The 19,209-nt window shown below is 34.9% G+C and overlaps 1 protein-coding gene across 1 annotated transcript; it reads left to right on the top strand.

Moving 5' to 3' along the window:
- Nucleotides 1-2,345: 2,345 nt before the first annotated feature.
- fam83c (family with sequence similarity 83 member C) lies at nucleotides 2,346-18,750 on the top strand. The gene is made up of 4 exons (XM_056459167.1): nucleotides 2,346-3,042; nucleotides 5,106-5,273; nucleotides 7,761-7,885; nucleotides 16,949-18,750. Exons 1-4 carry the CDS (start codon nucleotides 2,539-2,541, stop codon nucleotides 17,898-17,900), a joined length of 1,749 nt encoding a protein of 582 aa, XP_056315142.1. The 5' UTR covers nucleotides 2,346-2,538; the 3' UTR covers nucleotides 17,901-18,750.
- Nucleotides 18,751-19,209: the final 459 nt, after the last annotated feature.

Below are 19,209 nucleotides of genomic sequence, written 5' to 3'. Positions count from 1 at the left end.
TGTAATGGACGCCAAGTTGAGTACACTAGTTTATCTGTTGGCACAATTGTTCGACTCTGCTTGTCGTCTCGTCTTGTGGCAAGCCATTTTAACAATAATTCTTCACAAATGATAATGTTTTATTTTTTATTCAGCATTTATAATCTATTGTTAGTTTTAGAGTTTTAATTTTAGAAGTTTTATTGTCATTGTATCATTTGCATGTATAACAAAATGTAAAAGTGCCAACCAGTCAAAGTGCAGTAGTCATACAAACTGTACATTCAAACGATTTTAAAAAGTACTAATTTGTATATATTAAGTTTAGTCATAAGAGGATATATAGTTGTAAATATAACTTATTTACTAATTTTGAAAAAAAAAATCTGTGACATTTACTTAATTAGAGTCGTTTTTATTTTATTTGTAATTTTATTTGAAGTTATGCACAAGGGTCATACTATTAAAATATATAATGTTGTTTATTTATTTAATAAAATATCAGTATTATTAATAATACTTATTTCAGTCTAGTCATGTTTTTTACTATATTTTAATTTTTCACTTTTTATAATGTTTAAAAATGTTATAATTATTTTTTTAAACATGTAATAATATTATTATTTTATTTGTTTCATTTTGTTTGTGCTATTTTTATTTTCTATTGATAAAATTCTGGATAATTACTATTTTTCTAAAAAAAATAATAACAATCGTTTTGTTTGTTAATACAATTTATAAATAAACAATAATAATAATAATAATACTTTTTACATTTATTAATCCAATTTTTATTTTAGTTAGTTTATTGAGTTATGTCATGTATTTGGTAATTAAACAACATTATTTGTATTCATTCAGTTTATTTAAATTACATGTTTACATGTTAATTATATGTTTACATTTGGGCGGCGCAGTGGATAGCACTGTAGGCTCACAGCAAGAAGGTCGCTAGTTTGGCATTTCTGTGTGGAGTTTGCATGTTCTCCCCGTGATTCCTCCGGGTGCTCCGGTTTTTTACACAAGTCCAAAGGCATGTGGTATAGGTGAATTGGGTAAGCTAAATTGTCTATAGTGTATGTGTGTGAATAGAGTGTATGGATGTTTGAGGTGGTGGGTTGTGGCTGGAGTGGCATCCGCTGTGTAAAACTTGTGCTGGATAAGTTGGTGGTTCATTCCGCTGTGGCGACCCCAGATTAATAAAGGGAGTAAGCCGAAAAGTGAATGAATGAATGTTAAAATTTTAGGTTTTTAATTAAGTAATCAGTTTTATTTTGCAGATGCTAAAGAGTTTTTTTTATTTATTTTTTATTGCAGTAAGGGATGAAAATATACAAAAAGGTTTAGAAGAAAATTACAAAAGACAGAATATACAAGTCACATTAGCTGTGTACTTACAAAGACAAAAATAAGAAAACAAAGAAAATAGGTACAGGTAAATAGCAAAAATATAGAAGTTTAAAAAAATATATTAAATAAGAGCATTACAGGACAGCTATATAAACCTAGAGTCAATAGATATATAAGGTTTTTTATATAATACCAAAGAAATTTAGATAAAGATGGTTTTATATTCGCACATACCTTCATTTAACGTTCCCTATATTACATACTACTCTAATTTGAATATAGGGTCTATAGGGTCACATGTAAATATGAATTGAAAAAACATTAGCACGATTTAATTGACTGTGAACACTGTTGTACTTTGATATTCATTGGCTGCTAATATGATTTCACTACTTATAATCTGCAAATAATACTTTTCTGAAATGATATTATTAAGGAGACAGTCTGAATGTGCGAATATAAAAACCAACTTTACCTCAATAAAATATTTTACTTTTTTTATTCAAAGATTTGAGCAGTGAGTCAACCTAAAATCCAGGGACTGAACACTTTTTTTGTTTGTTTGTTTAAGGGTCATACAAAATAATAATAATAATAATAATAATAATAATAATAATAATAATAATAATAATAATAATAATAATAATAATAATAATAATAATAATAATAATAATGATAATAAAGGTGAAAATATATTCATTAGATTGGTTTGCAAAATCAACACATCAAATAAGGGTCACACTTAAAAAAAGGTTTCATTAGTTAATGTATTTACTAATGCATTATTAACATCCAAATTCACGCTTGTTAACGTTGGTTTCTGCACCAAGAGTTAACATGAACAAACAATGAACAACTGTATTTTCATTAATATCGAATTCGCAGTTTGTTCATGTTTGTAAATGCATTAACTAATACAACCTTATTTCAAATTCTAAAAATGGCCTGCCACATTTCCTTTTCCCCGTGACATCAGCGGCAGGAGGTGGAGTCTCCGGCTGAACAGGGCAGGTGAGCGCGCAGGTGGAGCTCAGACTCGAGTTTCCCAGCAGCGCACAACAATACGCAGAGCAAAGCAGAGGCCTCTGGGGAACCCACACTCGCACTACCATGACACAAAACAAGGTCAGCTTCGAAAAACGCCAGCTTTAACACCCCGAATGATTGCTTGAAGTTGTTGTGAAAAGAAAACCCATATTACCCGGAGAAATGATCAACTCGGAGGCTTTGCGCCCGACGCCGAACCCAGCGCGTAAAGCCCTCGGAAAGCTGGCGAGCCGGCTGGAGGAGGTGAAAAACCCGTGGAGACAGGGATCCGCGCTGGAGCTCAGTCACAACGAGACCGCCAGACTCGCCACCGACGCGCTGCTGGAACACGGAGAGAAGGAGTACAAGAAAGTCCTGCACGAAGAAAAAGAGCTCAACTTTCTGTCCGCGCTGGAGATACGCTACATCACCGAGAATGTGGCCAAAGTCGGCGACGCGGACAGTGGGAGCAACGGAGTAGACTTGGAGGAAGGCGACACTGTGTCCGAGCTGACTTCGGGGACTTACTTCCCCATGATGTCTGACGAGGAGCCGCCGATGCTGGAGCTGGGCTGGCCGGAGCTCTCCACCAAGATGGGCCCCACTGAGGCCAACATATACTTCCAGAGGGACAAAACAAAAAATGTCAAAGATCTCATTCGGTCGCTTATTAGCAAAGCCAAGAAGGTGAGACGAACAACAACTCAATTGTACCACCTAAAAAGTTCTAGCGTTTAAGTAATACTCTATTTCCATGAGGTTTACCTGTGAAATTGCGTTGCTGTGGCTGCTTTGTTTGTGTAGTATGTCGTAAACAAGATACTGGTAGCACTTTAGTTTAGCCTAAGTTAAAATTCACGTTATTAACTACTTATTACTTGCCCTTTATTAAGATATTAACTCAATACATAAACCAAACTACTACCCCTTGAGGTAAAGTTGGTTTTATAGTCGTACATTAGTTCAGTGACAACTTGTGACATGCCTCCCTATTTTGTTTACCATAGTACTTGTAGTATGTACGTCAAAACAACATTAGCACTATGTAATTGACCGTGAACAATGTTGTACTTTAATAGTCAATGGCTGCTAATATAATTTTACTATTTAGAATTTGCAAAGGTTATTTATTTTTAATTATATTAAGGAGAAAGTCCAAATGTGTGAATATAAAACTACTACTACTAACTATTAAAGGATTGGTTTACCCAAAAATTAACATTTACTTACTATTTGCACTTTCTCAAGTGGTTTCAAACCTTTAGAAGTATCTGTTGAACACAAAAGAAGATATTTTGAAGAAAGCTGAAATCCTGTAACCATTGACTTGCATAGTAGGAAAAACAAATACTATGGAAGTCTATGGGTTTCCAACTTTCTTCAGAATTTCTTCTTTTGTGTTCAACCGAAGAAAGAAACTCAAACCGGTTTGGATCCAGTGAAGGGTGAGTAAATGATGGAAGAAGTAAAAATTTTGTATTAACAATCTCTCTTTAATAAACAGCTAATTAATAGTTTATTGAGCTAAATGTCTTAGTTGATGATTTGGTAATGGTGTGAATCGTACCTTAAAATAAAGTGTGACCACGATACATTTTAGCACCTTTCAGACAGCTGAATAAATTGCATTTTTACAGTACATGTGGTAACTTTTATGCACCACAATAATAAAAAAGAATAATTAGCCTAGACCGCGTATAATTAGATAAGACTCTGACTTCACACACAAACGTTTATGAGTGCTGTTGGTTGACATATAAAAATGCTAGACAAATATCAGCATGAATACAATATTTCACGACCGACCGGTTCAAATGCTCTTTATAAATCCACTAAAATCGTTTTAACAGCGATTAATAAATATAAATGGCAAATGAATCCTCATTAAAGCTGTTAAATGTACAGAATGGCTTTATGTAATTTTTATATTGCTATAACAATTAGCCTGCACTCCAAAAAAAGTGCTGCTTGATCAAACTACTTATATAAAATGAGTTGAAACCACACAATTCTTAAGATTTCTTGAAAACAACTTAATTGTTTTATGTTCAATCTACTTACATTTGTTCCATATAACTTAATTGCTTTGTGTTGGCACAACATGAATTAATTGTGTATTTTTTACAGTGTTTTAAACGTTCAAGTGCTGTAAAAGTTAACAAACAGGATTTACAGCAGTTTAAGAAGGACGAAGTGTTTGTAATTATATAAATATTGTTATGATAAACATTATGTTTACGGACAATTGCCATTATGGTGGAAACTTTATTTTGCTTTGGAAATATAATTATTGTGAGAAGTGCTGTACAAATAACCTTAAATTGACTTGAAAACTTGAATTTTAACTATGAAAGCTTCTGTTGTGGAAATAAAAGCGATGGTAAAAGATTATTGCTTAAAGGTTATTGCAACTATATCTTACAAATTACATTTTCTTTTTTCCACAGAAGTTATATTACAACATGCATACATATTAGCAATTCCACCCAAAATAAATCTGAGTTGTGAGATTAAATAAAGTACAAAAGAAGAAATATTTTAGAATTTTTATCATGGTATAATGCTAAAAAATGTATGTATTCATTTGTTTGTTGTTTTTAATTGTATATTTATTATTGAAATGTTCTGACCATGAAAATAGCCTTGGTTGCTGACATGGAATTAAATAAAAAAACACATTACATTACATAATAAAAGAAGAAATGTTTTATTTAATGCATACCCTAACTACTTTTTTCTCAACAACACAGGTTATCGCAATAGTCATGGACATTTTTACAGACGTGGATTTGTTCTGTGATTTAATGGAGGCCTCCACCAAGCGCAAGGTTCCAGTGTATATTTTACTGGACGAGAAGAATCTCAGCCATTTCTTGAACATGTGCTCAGAGCTGGATGTCCAGAATTCACACCTGAGTGTAAGTCAAACCCTGACGCCCTCACTAAACGCATAATAATAAGCCTTAAGAAAAGGATCAATGAGATGGGCGTTCTTTTTTTTTAGGCCCTGAATACATTTGTCAGTCAACAGTAAAACATAAGTCTATAAATAAGCTCATTCAGATGAAAAGCAAGTGCTATACGTAGTTTCAAATGCATTTCTGAAGCTTTTATTCCACTTGTTTTTCATATTGGGCGTAACCACTCGAAATCTTAATTCTAGTGCAGCACAATATATCATTTCTGCATTGATGGATGTGCAATGTTGAGTTTGTATTAGGGATGCACTATATATGGTTTCAGCATCAATATTGCAATGTGTGTGTCAGCAATAATCACATCGCAGGACATGCAATGTTGAGTTGGGATTATAGTTGATCAGCAAAACAGTTAAGAATACATGAGATTTGTAGAGTCCTTGCAAAGTATAACCATAATAGAGGGAATCCTTATAATTTGCATGTGTTCTAAAGGCATTTCAAGAGTTTGAAGCATTCGGGCCCAAAAAAAGTACATTTGTAACTGGTGAAGAATAAGTTTACTGAATTATTATAATGAAGATTATACAGTGTTATTTTACATTTCATTATTCAATTTCTGTACCTGAATACTGTTTGAGTCTGAAAAAATCGTAAAGCGCTATTTATTTCACTTTTTTCATTGCTTTGATATAATAATATTTGCTTGCCATTTGTTTCTTATTTTGCATACATGATTCACATCCTTATAAAATTCACCCCAATCAACGTTAGTTAATGATTTCTTTCCAAATAGAGCTATTTAAGCCATCTGGTGAAATTATATCAACATAGGCTCATTCTGAAAACGTAGCCCTATAGAGGAGTTACCAACCTACGTCACACATGACGTCACACAGTTCCCCGGTTGCAATAGCAAACATGTCGTGTTGCATGGTAGCATGCTAAATTTAAAAATCCAAAATTAGAAAACTTAAACTTTACCGTACACCACACTGCTTTTAATGCCAACTGCAGATGTCTTTGGCTAAAAGGGAGCTGAATGGCGTGACGCCCTAATTAAAAATGCTCAACTCTGCAGTTCTCGTTTCATATCAGGTAAGTTCAAGCTATGCTGAATCATACACATTACTCATTTTTGATTGCAGCAATGAGTTCAGCAAAAACAGTTAAATATGGTTCATTAAACTGCGGACAATGAATGCTTAGAATGAAATGTAAACATGTAAGTTCACATGCCCTGCCATACAGGTGCAGTTCACTGTCAGAATGCAGTTGTTTTGCTTGTTGATGATTACCCAGGCATTGTACAGCTCCGTCTTCTTTCCTTGTCTTTGTTTAGGCAGAACCTCGGTTTTTCCCACTACAAAGTTTTCAATCTGGTAATCATGGAACATTATTTCTTGCACATGATCACACAGAACAACATTTTAAGCATCTAACGACTTGCATCTAAGGCCTTTAACTTCTCTCTTGTAAAATCACTTGGAGTTTCAATGAGATAGTTGTATATTTCGGGCTGGATGATTGGCCATTTCATCTTATCCAATATCCATTGGGAGGATGCTATCGCAAATGGATCTGTCAGACGAACGCTGCTCACTTTAACGTTAATTTTGCAGAATAACTTTACTGCACTGGATGACGAGCTGTTATAATACGCTGAAAGCATTGTGTAAATAATATATATATAATATGTAATCAATATATCTTATTTCTAAGACAACAACAAACAACAAACTCTTATCGCATCGGATGTCATTCCCTCGCTGTAAATGCTAGTGCTCCCGTTTTTTTTCTGCAACCTCGCTGCGCGCACATCCTGAATGTTTAAAAACTGGTAATTCGTCTAAATATTTCTTGAGGTTGCGAATTATGTAGCCAGAAGTACGTATGGCTGCATTTCGTCTTTAAATGAACGCTACAGGGGCAGTATAACGGCATTCCTTTTCGTGCTTACCAGCTGACCGCTTACCTCCATATGGACGGCTTTCCCGCTGTTACCAGTTTGTCCAGCTAGCTCGACATGTACGTCAGCGGACTTGAGACGCGGAGAGGAGTTGACCACGACAATGGGATTCGAGTCCGGCAAAGAACGGTTCCAGAAAGCGAGTACTACACAAATCTTATGTATTCTCAACTGTTTTGCTGATGAACTATAATCCCAACTCAACATTGCATCTCCTGTGATGTGACTACTACAGACACACACATTGTGATATTGATGCTGAAACGATATATTGTGCAACCCTAATGCAGATGCATTCCCATTCCCCAATCACCCCAATCTATCTAAAATGAGCAATTCTTTATAAATAGAGATATTCAAGTGATTTGATGAAACTGTATTCATAGCGCAATATATATCGCAGAATAACAAAAAAATCACTGTTTGATTTGTCCAGTATTTTAATTCAGTCCTAAAATAATTCTCTTTATGCTTTTAATAAAGTGATCATCTAACATTGGTTTAATGCTGCCTTTCAGAATATGCGGATAAGAAGTGTTTGTGGAGACACTTATTGCACCAAAAGTGGGAAGAAATTCACAGGACAGGTTCAAGAGAAATTCATGATCATTGACTGTGAGGAAGTCATCGCTGGATCCTATAGGTATGTTAATCGTGTCTTTTATTCATACAGTGGGTAGTTTACTGGGTGTCCGTGGGGTAAAGTATTAAAAGTTGATAAATCAATTATGAGAAATTTAAGGCCCTTAAAAAGTATTAAAAAGTCTTAATTGGGTTTTTACGAGGTCTTAAATTTTGTTCAAACGTTGAGCAAAGTGTTTAACTTTAAAAAAGCATAAATATATTTATTTTCCTCCTAATATTAACAACGGCGTGCTCCATTCACGCGATTGGTTCGGGCCGCGGTGTGTCCGGCCAAGCTCCTCCATCCGGGAGATGTGTCGTAATTTGTGACCAATGTGGGAAGGTGTTGTGACGCTCTCCACATGTAGCGTCACAGATGGCAAAATGGGAAAATGTAAGTTTGCGTACTCCTGGTTGGAGAAAGACGAGTTTAAACGGAGGCTGAAGCCTGTCGCTGAAAACAACCGCATAATTTATTCTTTCAAGCTTTGTTTTTTTTGTCTTTTGCATGGTTATGCTCCATTAATTTATTTAACTAATACTGTTTATTAGCAACTGTTTACGAAGTTAAAGGTTTGATACTGATTAAAACTTTGTGTCGATGAGGTCTTACAGTATTATGAGGTTTTTAAAAAGTCTTAAAAAGGTATTGAAATTACCTTAAGTATTCCTGCATACACCCTGGTTTAGTTTGTTAAAGAAGTACATTATGTACTTATAATTTTACACCATATGTCATAATTGCAAGTTAATTTTACAATTAAAATTGCTGTAATTTTGTGAGATACTTTAAATCAGTGGTTCCCTGGGGGGTCGCTTGGTGATTTCCAAAAGTCGAATAAATTTTATTAAAGAGCCCCTATTTTGCATTTAAAAAGGTCATATTTTGGTTTTAGAGGTCTCCAACAACATGCTGATATGTGTGCAAGGTTAAAAAACACTTTCATTGTCTTATAATATGCATTCATTTTTACCTAATTTTCCGTGTGACTCCCATATGATTTGTTCAGTGATTCATTTGTTCCCAAACTCCTCCTTAGCACGAAGCTAATCTGCGGTGATTGGTCCGATGACCCAGTCTGTTGCGATTGGTCGACTGCTTTCAGCGAGAGACAGAGAGAAATGCCCACCACGGCTACAGTATGAAGTAGCACAAAGTATGTGAGAGCCAATGCAATAAAGCAATGCAGTTAAACACCAGCATATTACTCTACGATTAACCCCAAGTAATAATAATGACACACATTCAGTATTAATCCACACAGTGGCAAAAGTTGAACTATTTTGAAAATTGACCACGCCGTGAGTGTGAGGAACAGCTGATGGTGGCCATAGCAACAAACCGCAGAGGATCACCAGTTCAGAAACGCATTTAAATCGGTAAAGGAAGAAGCACACGTCACGTTTTTAACGTGGTTTTGGATGCGATATGTGAATAGCCCCATACAGATTTAACCTGAGAGATACAGTACAAGCACTGATCTACTGTATAATAGATACGGGATTACAAGCCGCGCTGGGCCATTACAACTTATAACACACAATTAAACGCATTTGCAAACTACACAAAACAAGGCAACAATTTTAATTACACCTACATGTTATGATCCGGAGGAAGAAGAAACTGGTCCATTCAAATTGTAAAAGTTAGTGACCAAGTCCTTGTCAAAGTTTGACAAAGTCCCATAGTCTCTGCTGCTCCTTCAATAGCAAAAGGCCAACAAATCCTACGCTGGAGCGTATGTTATTGTATCAATCGTCAGAAAATAACAGGGACAAACACAGTACTAGGTTGGCTATACTGTGGTATTTTCAAAAACCTATAATAGGGGCTCTTTAAACCATATTAGAATTATCATATTTTATCCATAGCCCACAGAAGATAAAAATAGTAGTTAATAGTTACATAAAGCATTAATGTGCAAAAAAAAGCCATCAGTGTGTTGATTTTTTTCATAGGATTGGTGTGTTTACGTTAGATTAACAACACAGCAATAGCGTCAGCTGCAGCAGATTGATTTTATAGCACCAGGTTAAACAATCAAATACATTAGAAAATAAATACAGGACACAACCAAACATTGAGAATGATCTCTGAGTGGGAGTCTCCAAAATTTATCCAAGAATAGACTTATGCCAAAAAAATTGTGCCAAGCAGTGTTTTTAGCTGGGGTTGATATTAAATTAAACAGATTTATAAATGACTGTATAAATTATAGCCTATGGTTGTTGGACTGTTGCACTTTTTTGTTTTGTGTGGTCAACACGCTCGTGTTTATATAGGCATATTGTTATATGTGTAACATTTGTATGTTTATAACCACCTCTAAGAAATGTGGGGGTCACGAGTCATCGTTATTTTGGAGGTCGCATTGAAAATTTTGGGAATCCCTGTTTTAAATGATGGGATATTGTGATTTCAGTATACACATAAGGTTATTTTTTTTTCTTTTGGATGACCATGGTGATTTATACCATGGCAAATGTTCCATTTAGTGTAAAATCTTTATAAATATTTTTGGATCATTTGTTTATCAGTGGAGCTTTTACTATTTTAAAATAGCTTTTAATAACCTTTTTTTATTTACTGTTTAATCTTTTTTTTTATTAGTTCGGTAACACTTTACAATAAGGTTGTATTAGTTATTGTTAGTTAATGCATTTACCAACATCATCAAACAATGAACAAAACATTTATTACAATATTTGTTCATGTTAATGTTAGTTAAGGAAAACACAGTTGTTCATTGTTAGTTCATATTAACTCCCGGTATAATAACTAATGTTAACAAGCATGAATTTGGTTGTTAATAAAGCGTTAGTAAATGATAAATGAATGTTGTACAAGTATTGTCTATAATTTGTTCATGTTAGTAAATACATTAACTAATAAACCTTATTGTAAAGTGTGAATATTATAAATGTTACTATTTAAATTGGATTTATTTCATCTTAAACATTAAAGTTATGCCAAGTCAACATTTAAGTCATTTAACATTCATATTTAAACATAGGTTCAATTAAAATGAGCAAACTCTTCATACAGGAAATGTTGCGCTACGCAAACCAACACACCGGTTAACATTCACAGCATGTTACGGCATGATTTTTAAAAGCAAATTCTGTGCTAGAGTCGGCTCGAAATTTTTCACAGGAGGAATTCAGTTGCTTTAAATTATTCACGTTCAAATGCCCATCAGTCCTGGCTTATCTGGTTTCACTCATATCACTCGGTATTATGTAAAGCGTTTTAGCGCATGACAGCGTTTTGGCAGTTCCTCTTAGCAAAACGACAGGACGTGCAACTCATGCGCTCCAGCAGGCATCTGGAGACTTGAGGAGCTTAAAAAACATGATGATTCTGCGTTTCTCAGGCACAATGTGTGTTAGCGTTAGCATTTCTCAGGCACAGTGTGTTTTAGCGTTAGCATTAGCCCCAGTGCTGCTGTAGCATTGACATCCAAGCCACAATGGCTGGTTTTTGCTTTGGAAGTTGATTAATTATAGAAAAAAAGTAGGTTGTTTTGGGCCTACGAGCAGGGCCAGACAGAATCTCTTGACATTTTTTGCTATTTCTGCACAGCATTTTGCTCATTTAGTAACTTAAAAACTTAACGAATTAAATATAAACAACGTATCTTTAACTTTTATTTAAGGGTTACAATGCAAATACTTTTAGAATCACTTGTTTGGTTAACAAAGCAAATCTCTCATATAGTATATCTATTAAAAGACAGCCATACTTTACAATAAGTAACACTTACAATAAGTTTTCATTAGTTAATGTTTTTATTAAAATGAACTAGGAATGAACATTATTTGTACAGCATTTATTGATCTTAGCTCAACATTAACTAATGCGTTATTAAAATACAATGCTTGCACTGTGAGTTAACAAGAACTAACAATGAACAACTTAATTACCATTAACAAGCATGAATAAATATGGTAATAAAGGTATTGTTTATGTTATTAAATACATTATCTAATATAGTCTTATTGTAAAGTGTTACCCAGGAAATATCACTTTACAAACTGTGTTGTACATAAATCATCCAAACACTGAGTATGCCAGTCCTGTCTGGGGCGGACTACCTAAAGTCTCTCTGAGTTAGAGAGGATCTAAAAGCGATGCTGTTGGATAATAGGTATTCTGACTTCAACTTTTCCAACAATGAGTGAAAGGTGTGAGGAAGCACCATAAGTACTCTCACTAAAATACTCAATGACAGTTTATCACCACTGCATTGTTTCCTTCCTAGGGCTCCTGTGTCATCCCACCTTCTTTGGCAACATAAGACATTTGCTATACCCAGGAGTAAAACTAAACATCATGAACTCTCCTTTATTCCTTGTGCTCTAAAATTGTTGTATAGATAACTAATAATTTATAAGGCTATATTTTAACGATCTAGGCGCAAAGTCTAAAGCATTAAATTTGTGTCCAAGATCACTTTTGCTATTTTATAGATGGAAAAATACACTTTGCGCCCTGGCGCATGGTCTAACAGGGTTTTGCTTATTCTCCTAATGAGTTATGGGTGTGTTTTGAGCATAACATGCATTAAACTAATCAGAGTCTCGTCTTCCATTCCCTTTATGAGTCAGTTGTGTCACGCCATGGCGCATTTGCTATTTACATGGCGGACTTTGTACGTGGAAAAACTGAACGCTTCACTAGTGAGAAAACGGTTAAACAGACCATCTGCAGTGTTAGGATAAAGAATGAGCCTGTGAGGAACGAGCCTTACTTTTTACTCTTTACTCCTTTACTTTCGTGGATAAGGAAACAGTGTTGTACGCACTCCACTGAAGACATCCATTAGCCTACATATTTAATTTTGTTTGTTAAGCACAAAGATGCTTTCAAAACTATTTCTAAATTCAGTTCTAATTTCCAGCAAATGAGTAAATGAACAATAATAACGAAGTGTAGTCAAGTGTGGAATTATGTCCAAACACGTCCTATTCTTATGCCCCATATGATGATGCAGACATCTCCAAAATCCAACAGGACAAATGTAAGCTTGTTTTTATAAAAACAGATATAAATATGCATATAATAAATCATAATAACTATAAGATTATACAAATGCAAATTGCCATGATTAAACTGAAAACAAACCTCCGACATGAAGAAGGCATGGAGGTAGTGGCTTTTTTATATTTATGTAGAAAATAATAATTTTTGTAACATTTTAATCCTTTAATTTGTTTTCATATGTAAAGATATGTGTGTATTGCTGTACATCCTGTGTGTATAAGCAATGTGTAAGCGTTTTGGACATGGATAGGTGCATAACTACTGCACTTTGCACTGGACTTTAGAGCAGCTTTCAGTTGATCAATGGCGCGTTCTATTTCAGTTCCTCAAAATAGCAAATGCACCTTAACACACCTCCTTTTTAGACCGGCACACCCATGAGTCCACAAAGTGGATTTGCCATTCAAAGAATGTGGCGCAAAACATGAAAATTAGGGTTGCGCTAGTCTGAAAATAGCAACAAATCGCACCAAACACGTCTTGCGCCTATTGCGCCCGGATGTATGATAGGGCCCATAGTGTTTTTTTTATTTTATTATTATTATTCTTTTACTTGTTTATCATGTCATATATTAGTATTTTTATTAGTCAAATATTGTTTCGAGAGTGTTTGACACATTTCTATTACTGTCCTGTTAAATAAACTAAAGTAAGCATTTGCTTATTAATCAATAATATCACGGAAATAAAAATATGAAAACCTAATAAACATATGTTTACCCACATTTGCTTAAGTAAATAAATAGACATAATGATATACTAATAAGAAATCAACCTATAAGCAATCTCAATTGTGCGTGGATTATGTCTAACAGCTAAACTAATCTGCTTTTTCACTTGGGATGAATAGGATTATTACACGGATTGAGTTAGCGGAGGGTTTGTGTTGTTATTTGAGGGTTAATTCGGCTGATAGTGTGAACTGTGTGTATCTTTATGCATGTTAGCACACACTGGTGTGGATTGTGGGTGAGGCCACACTCATGTGTCAAAGGCTTTGCTCGCATAATATCCAACAGGGAGTTTTTTGTTTGACTAGAACAGTAGAACTTCACACAGTTCAAAGGGGAATGACTTTCAAACACATTTTTGTAAAACTACCAATTTCAGCTGAGAAATGTTTGACAGGGATATATTACGGTTTCCTTCTGTGCTCTTTACACTTATAGAGCGGAAGGATGATCTAATGTAATGCTTATCACATGTGCTTTTATTTCAATATTGTGTAAGACGTTTGAGCAATGTCATAAACAGATGGTTAGCATGCATGTAGTTAAACACTTGTTAGCATAAGTCACCTGAACATCCATAAAAGTGTAATTAAGCTAGCTTCAGTTTTAACCTTTTAAGCAAGGCTGGGTGCAGTTTATGATCCTTATTTTTGAAACGCAAGCAGGAAGAATTTTTTGTAAATGGTAAAAGCATTAAATTCAGTGTACTGCATCATGCAAGAGTGGTTTTAGGAATAACTAGTGCTGCTTTTGTGTATTTTTTTATAGTGTACAGTCTGTGCCTGAAGAATCCATGAATGAAAATTACCTCATCATTTATTCTGCCTGATGTGGTTTTAAGACTTTGTCATGTGATGGGGGCGCTGACAACAGAGGTGCGGATCTAAATGCAGGTTTATTAACAGGATGGCCAGGCAGGCGACGGTCAACAGGGTCAAACAGATGTATATAGGCAATCCAGAGTCATTGTCGTTAAACAGGTGACAAGCAGTACAAGCAGGCAGCATACAAAGTAAACAAACAAACCAAAAAGGCGAGGGTCAAAACATGGCAAAGCAAGACAAGAGAAACACGTCAAAATGTTCACAATAACAGATAAACAAGACTCAGCCCTAAAGTGTGTGTGTGTGTGCCGATTTATAAAGTCCATATAATCAGTTCATGAGCAGCTCCCAGTCATGTGTGTGATCAACAGAATGAGGAACAGGTGTGTGTGAGCAGTGCATGACTGGATATGTAGTTCTTTAAAGTGGCGGTTTGTAGTTCTTTAGTGATCTGCACAGGCTGGATCGCTGGTGATCGTGACAGATTTTATGAGTCTCTTTTCTTGAATACAAAAGAAGATATTTTGAAGAATGCTAATTGCTATTGACTTTCATAGTAGAAAAAAACACAGTCAATGAGTGCTAGCAGTCAGCGTTTTTCAAAACATCTTCCTTTGTGTTCAACAGAAGAAAAACAAAGTGAAGGGTGAGTAAATGGTGAAAAATTTTTCATTTTTGGGTGAAATGTCCTTTTTCATATATTTATTATAAACGTTTTACACAGTCTGAATAGAAACTTAACTAAACTACATAATTAATAAGACTAGTTACACATTATTTTACAGTGTCATTGTTACCGTTTAACAATACATTTAATTACTGAGCTATATTAACTAACTACATTGTTAGCATGAGAGCTAACTTGAGGGTTAGTTGTGTGTAATTATGCATAATTATTTGCAAGTAGAGTAAAATGTGTAACAATATTGTTTTTCCAGCTATACAAAACAGACCTGATTATGATATTAATCAATTTCACACTTAGTGGATAGTTTCTAAAATCATCTACTCACCCTTCACTTGCTCAAAGCCTTTGAGATTCTTCTGTTGAACACACAAGAAGATGTTTGGAGGAATGCTGGTTGATGGCACTCATTGACTTCTATTATATTTTATTTCCTACTATTTAAGTCCACGAACTATCATTTCTCAAAACATCTTCCTTTGTGTTTAGCAGAAGAAATTGTGTCAAAAACAAGTTTAAAAGCAGGAAATGGTGAGAGAATTTTCATTTTGGGGTGAACTATCCTTTTTAAATGGCATAAATGAGACCCGTCATATTAATAGGACATTTTTATAGTTTTTTTTAATTTTTTTTTTATCTTTTTATATTAGTTTTTATTGTATGATAATCCAATATTAAACCTTCTTCTTATTATTATTATTATTATTATTATTATTATTATTATTATTATTATATATATATATATATATATATATATATTTTTTTAATACTTAGTTTTTATTTATTTTTTGTTAGGAACATTTAACCAGTGGGAACAAAAACAAACAAATAGTAATAATAATAGTTAATAATAATAATATTAATTTATATATATATCTCCATTCCACACATGTATACATATATACAATATATACATATCTACATAAAAAATATTAAATTAACCTCATCAAGAAAATAAAATAAAAGGTTGCCAAAATTTTTCTCTCTATGATCCATAACCTCTAGAATTAAGTAAATATTAAATTATGGATCATTATATTGTCGTTGTGAAGAAAGACAGCCATATACTCAATTTATTTTTAAACCTCTCTTTTTGTAAACAAAGTGCATGTCATCTTTTTCCATTTCCTCAACTTCTGCTATTATTTTGAACCAATCGTCTTTAGTTGGTGGGTCTTCTTTATACAAATTCCAGGTTATAGCTTTTTTACTTGTTGCCCTAACTATATTATCCATTATTAATTCCATCCCCAATTCTCTCACACATTTAACCTCAATTATAACTGTACCAATACATCAGAATATATACACACACAACTCAAAAAGAATAAATAAATGAAGTAACCCTTGCTAACTGTTCAAATTTACAAACCTTTCATTATGTTGGTGGTGGTCTTTGAATCAAGAATGCATGACTGTATGCTATCATGGTTTTGCAATCTAAAAAGGTCATTATAATAGAAGTCAATGGGGCAAAAACAGCCACTAACATAATAAAAGGGTAGTCCATTTGCCCAGAGTCTAGATACATTTTTGTACAATTTACAAAGCATTTTCCCAAAATATGCATCAAAATAAGATTTGTCAAAAAACATTCCCTTTGTTGAAACCCTGAGAAAGTTGTGATCAAATTAATCCTCAAAATCACCTCAGAGTGTATGAAAACATCCCCAAAAGCACACAGAAGCATTGAAAATTCAAAGAAAATAAATAATAGTTTGCTTAATAGTCCTAATTCCATGCAAAATATAAGCTGTTTTGCAAAATATGTAATTTTTCTGTTTCTTTTCCCCTCTAGTTTTACATGGCTCTCCGGTCAGGTCCACAGCAATCTGGTAATGCACTTCTCCGGCCACATTACAGACTGCTTCGATCGCGAATTCCGCTGCATGTATGCGGACTCGGAAATAATAGAGCGTTTCCACAACCCAGATGAAGATGGACTTCCCTCTTACTCTTACAACATGCCAGCGCCAAACTTCGGTCTGGACGTCCTTGTAAATTACGGCAGCAGAGAGCGAGTGTATTCGGAAAACTCCAGCAGCCAATCCAGCAGCAGCGTTTCCAGCATCAAAGCTGCTCCGCCGGGCATTAAATTAGTTTACAAAGTCAACCACGACAAGAAGAGCCAGGAAAGCATGCAAAAAACTCCTGACAGGAAAGACGCTACAAGTCCCGTACTCCACATGCCCATGGCAGCCCACATCGGGAGAGGATTTCCCAATGAGATCCACCAAACTGCTGAACGTTCCTCTTTAGGTCAATCCGGCGGTGCGGAGTGGTCCAAAATAGGAAACACAGATTATCTACGTTCAAACATCGGCGGACAGACTTCTAAAATCCAATCGTTAGGACTCTACAGTTCTCCAAAACCTCCATCGCCAACTCAACAGGACAACAAGATCTCCCCGAAGCATCGGCTCACCAATCCTTTCCTCAGTAAGTTCACAGATTTGTTCACAACGAAGGAGAAAGACCATCATGCCTTCCAGAAGATCCCTCCTCCACGTTCGTCTCCGTTTGGTGGGCCGGATTTGTCCCAGAATGAACCCGAGAGTAAACAGGGCCCTCCTCCGCCTGGACCCATGCCCACCGACAGGATGGGCCCTGATAAAGGTATTCATCGGCGGGATGAGAAGCGCATGACTTTAGGTCACAGCAAGTTGGACCTCGTCAACCAGTACAACAAGATGAACAAATCCAAACAGGTATACAGTCGCTTTGAGCTCAAGAACAACTTACCTCTGTAACACTAGGCCTGATTGGTCAGTCCTTCAGGTCAGCTTTTGTATATAGTTGGCATTGTGAGTCTGCAAAGCCGTTCCTTGGTGTGAGACTGTTGGTATTTTAGCATTTGTATTTGTGAAATGTAGTGCTTATGTATTAATGCTGCCTTCAGGTTCATTTTGGAAATGGAATTTTAGGGGTGTAATTGCATATTTCTTTCTTTCATTTCTTTCTTTCTCTTTTTGAAACGTTTTATTTATAATTTTTCAGTTTTTTTTCCAGATCAACCACTTCCCCAACTATTTAACCTCTTACAGATAAGGGAATACATACAAATATAATGCTATTATAAGAATTTTTAAATAAAATAAGAAAAATAAATAAATATATAATATATATACACTGCCATCCTAGTTACTTTTCAGGGGAAACATTTGTGCGTCAAGTTACATTGTAGTTACCTCAAGTAACATTGTTGATAGGTTAAATAACCTGTAAATAAAGATATCTAAACTAGGGTTGTACGATACTGGAATTCAGTACTAATCGATACTGAAGTTTTAAAAATGTCCATTATTCGCTAACATTTGAGCGCTGTTGAGTGCGTTCTTAACAACGCTGATTTGCCATTGTGTTCACGTGCTCAACAGTAATGACTGTGATTCACCAAACTCACCGCTGTTTACTGAGAGTAACCACAGATACAGGAACACTGGAGCATTTTAAAGCCGTGATTCATCCGCGGATCGCTCGCATGTCAGTTTATAGACAAACCAGCTGATCGACGCGACTTTAAAACACTCCAGTGTCCCTGCATCTGTGGTTACACTCAGTAAACAGCAGTGAGTTCAGTGAATTGAAGACCTTCATGGCAAATCAGTCATTACTGTTGAGCATGTGAACATGATGGCAAATCAGCGCTGTTTAAGAACGCGCTCAAATCTAAGCGGGAAATGGATTGTTTTTAAAACTTAAGTATTGATTGGTACAGAATTCCGGTATGACAAGCCAAATCTTAATACGCTGTAATACGTTTCCACCTCTTCAGAAAAATATCAGTCTTCATTTGTAGAAATGCAGTCATTTTTCTCCATTACACAGACCTGTTTAAGTCTCTGAATCCACTGAGCCACTTTTGGAGAACCTTCTTCCACTTCCGTTTGTTTTGTTTTTTGCAACCAGTAATAATATCCTTAGTACAAGTCTTGTTTCTTCATTAAACATTGGACAGTGCTCTCAGTAAGCATACAGTTGGGTCAAGGGGTATTTCTATATTTAATATCTATTTCTTGTTTTAACATTTTTCCAAAATTTTAGAATTTTAGTCCCAGA

This window comes from Danio aesculapii, chromosome 6 (genome assembly GCF_903798145.1).
Source record: "Danio aesculapii chromosome 6, fDanAes4.1, whole genome shotgun sequence".
NCBI classification, from domain to species: domain Eukaryota; kingdom Metazoa; phylum Chordata; class Actinopteri; order Cypriniformes; family Danionidae; genus Danio; species Danio aesculapii.
The sequence above is the reverse complement of the archived record's forward strand: the minus strand, read 5'-3'. Positions and strand labels throughout refer to the sequence as shown.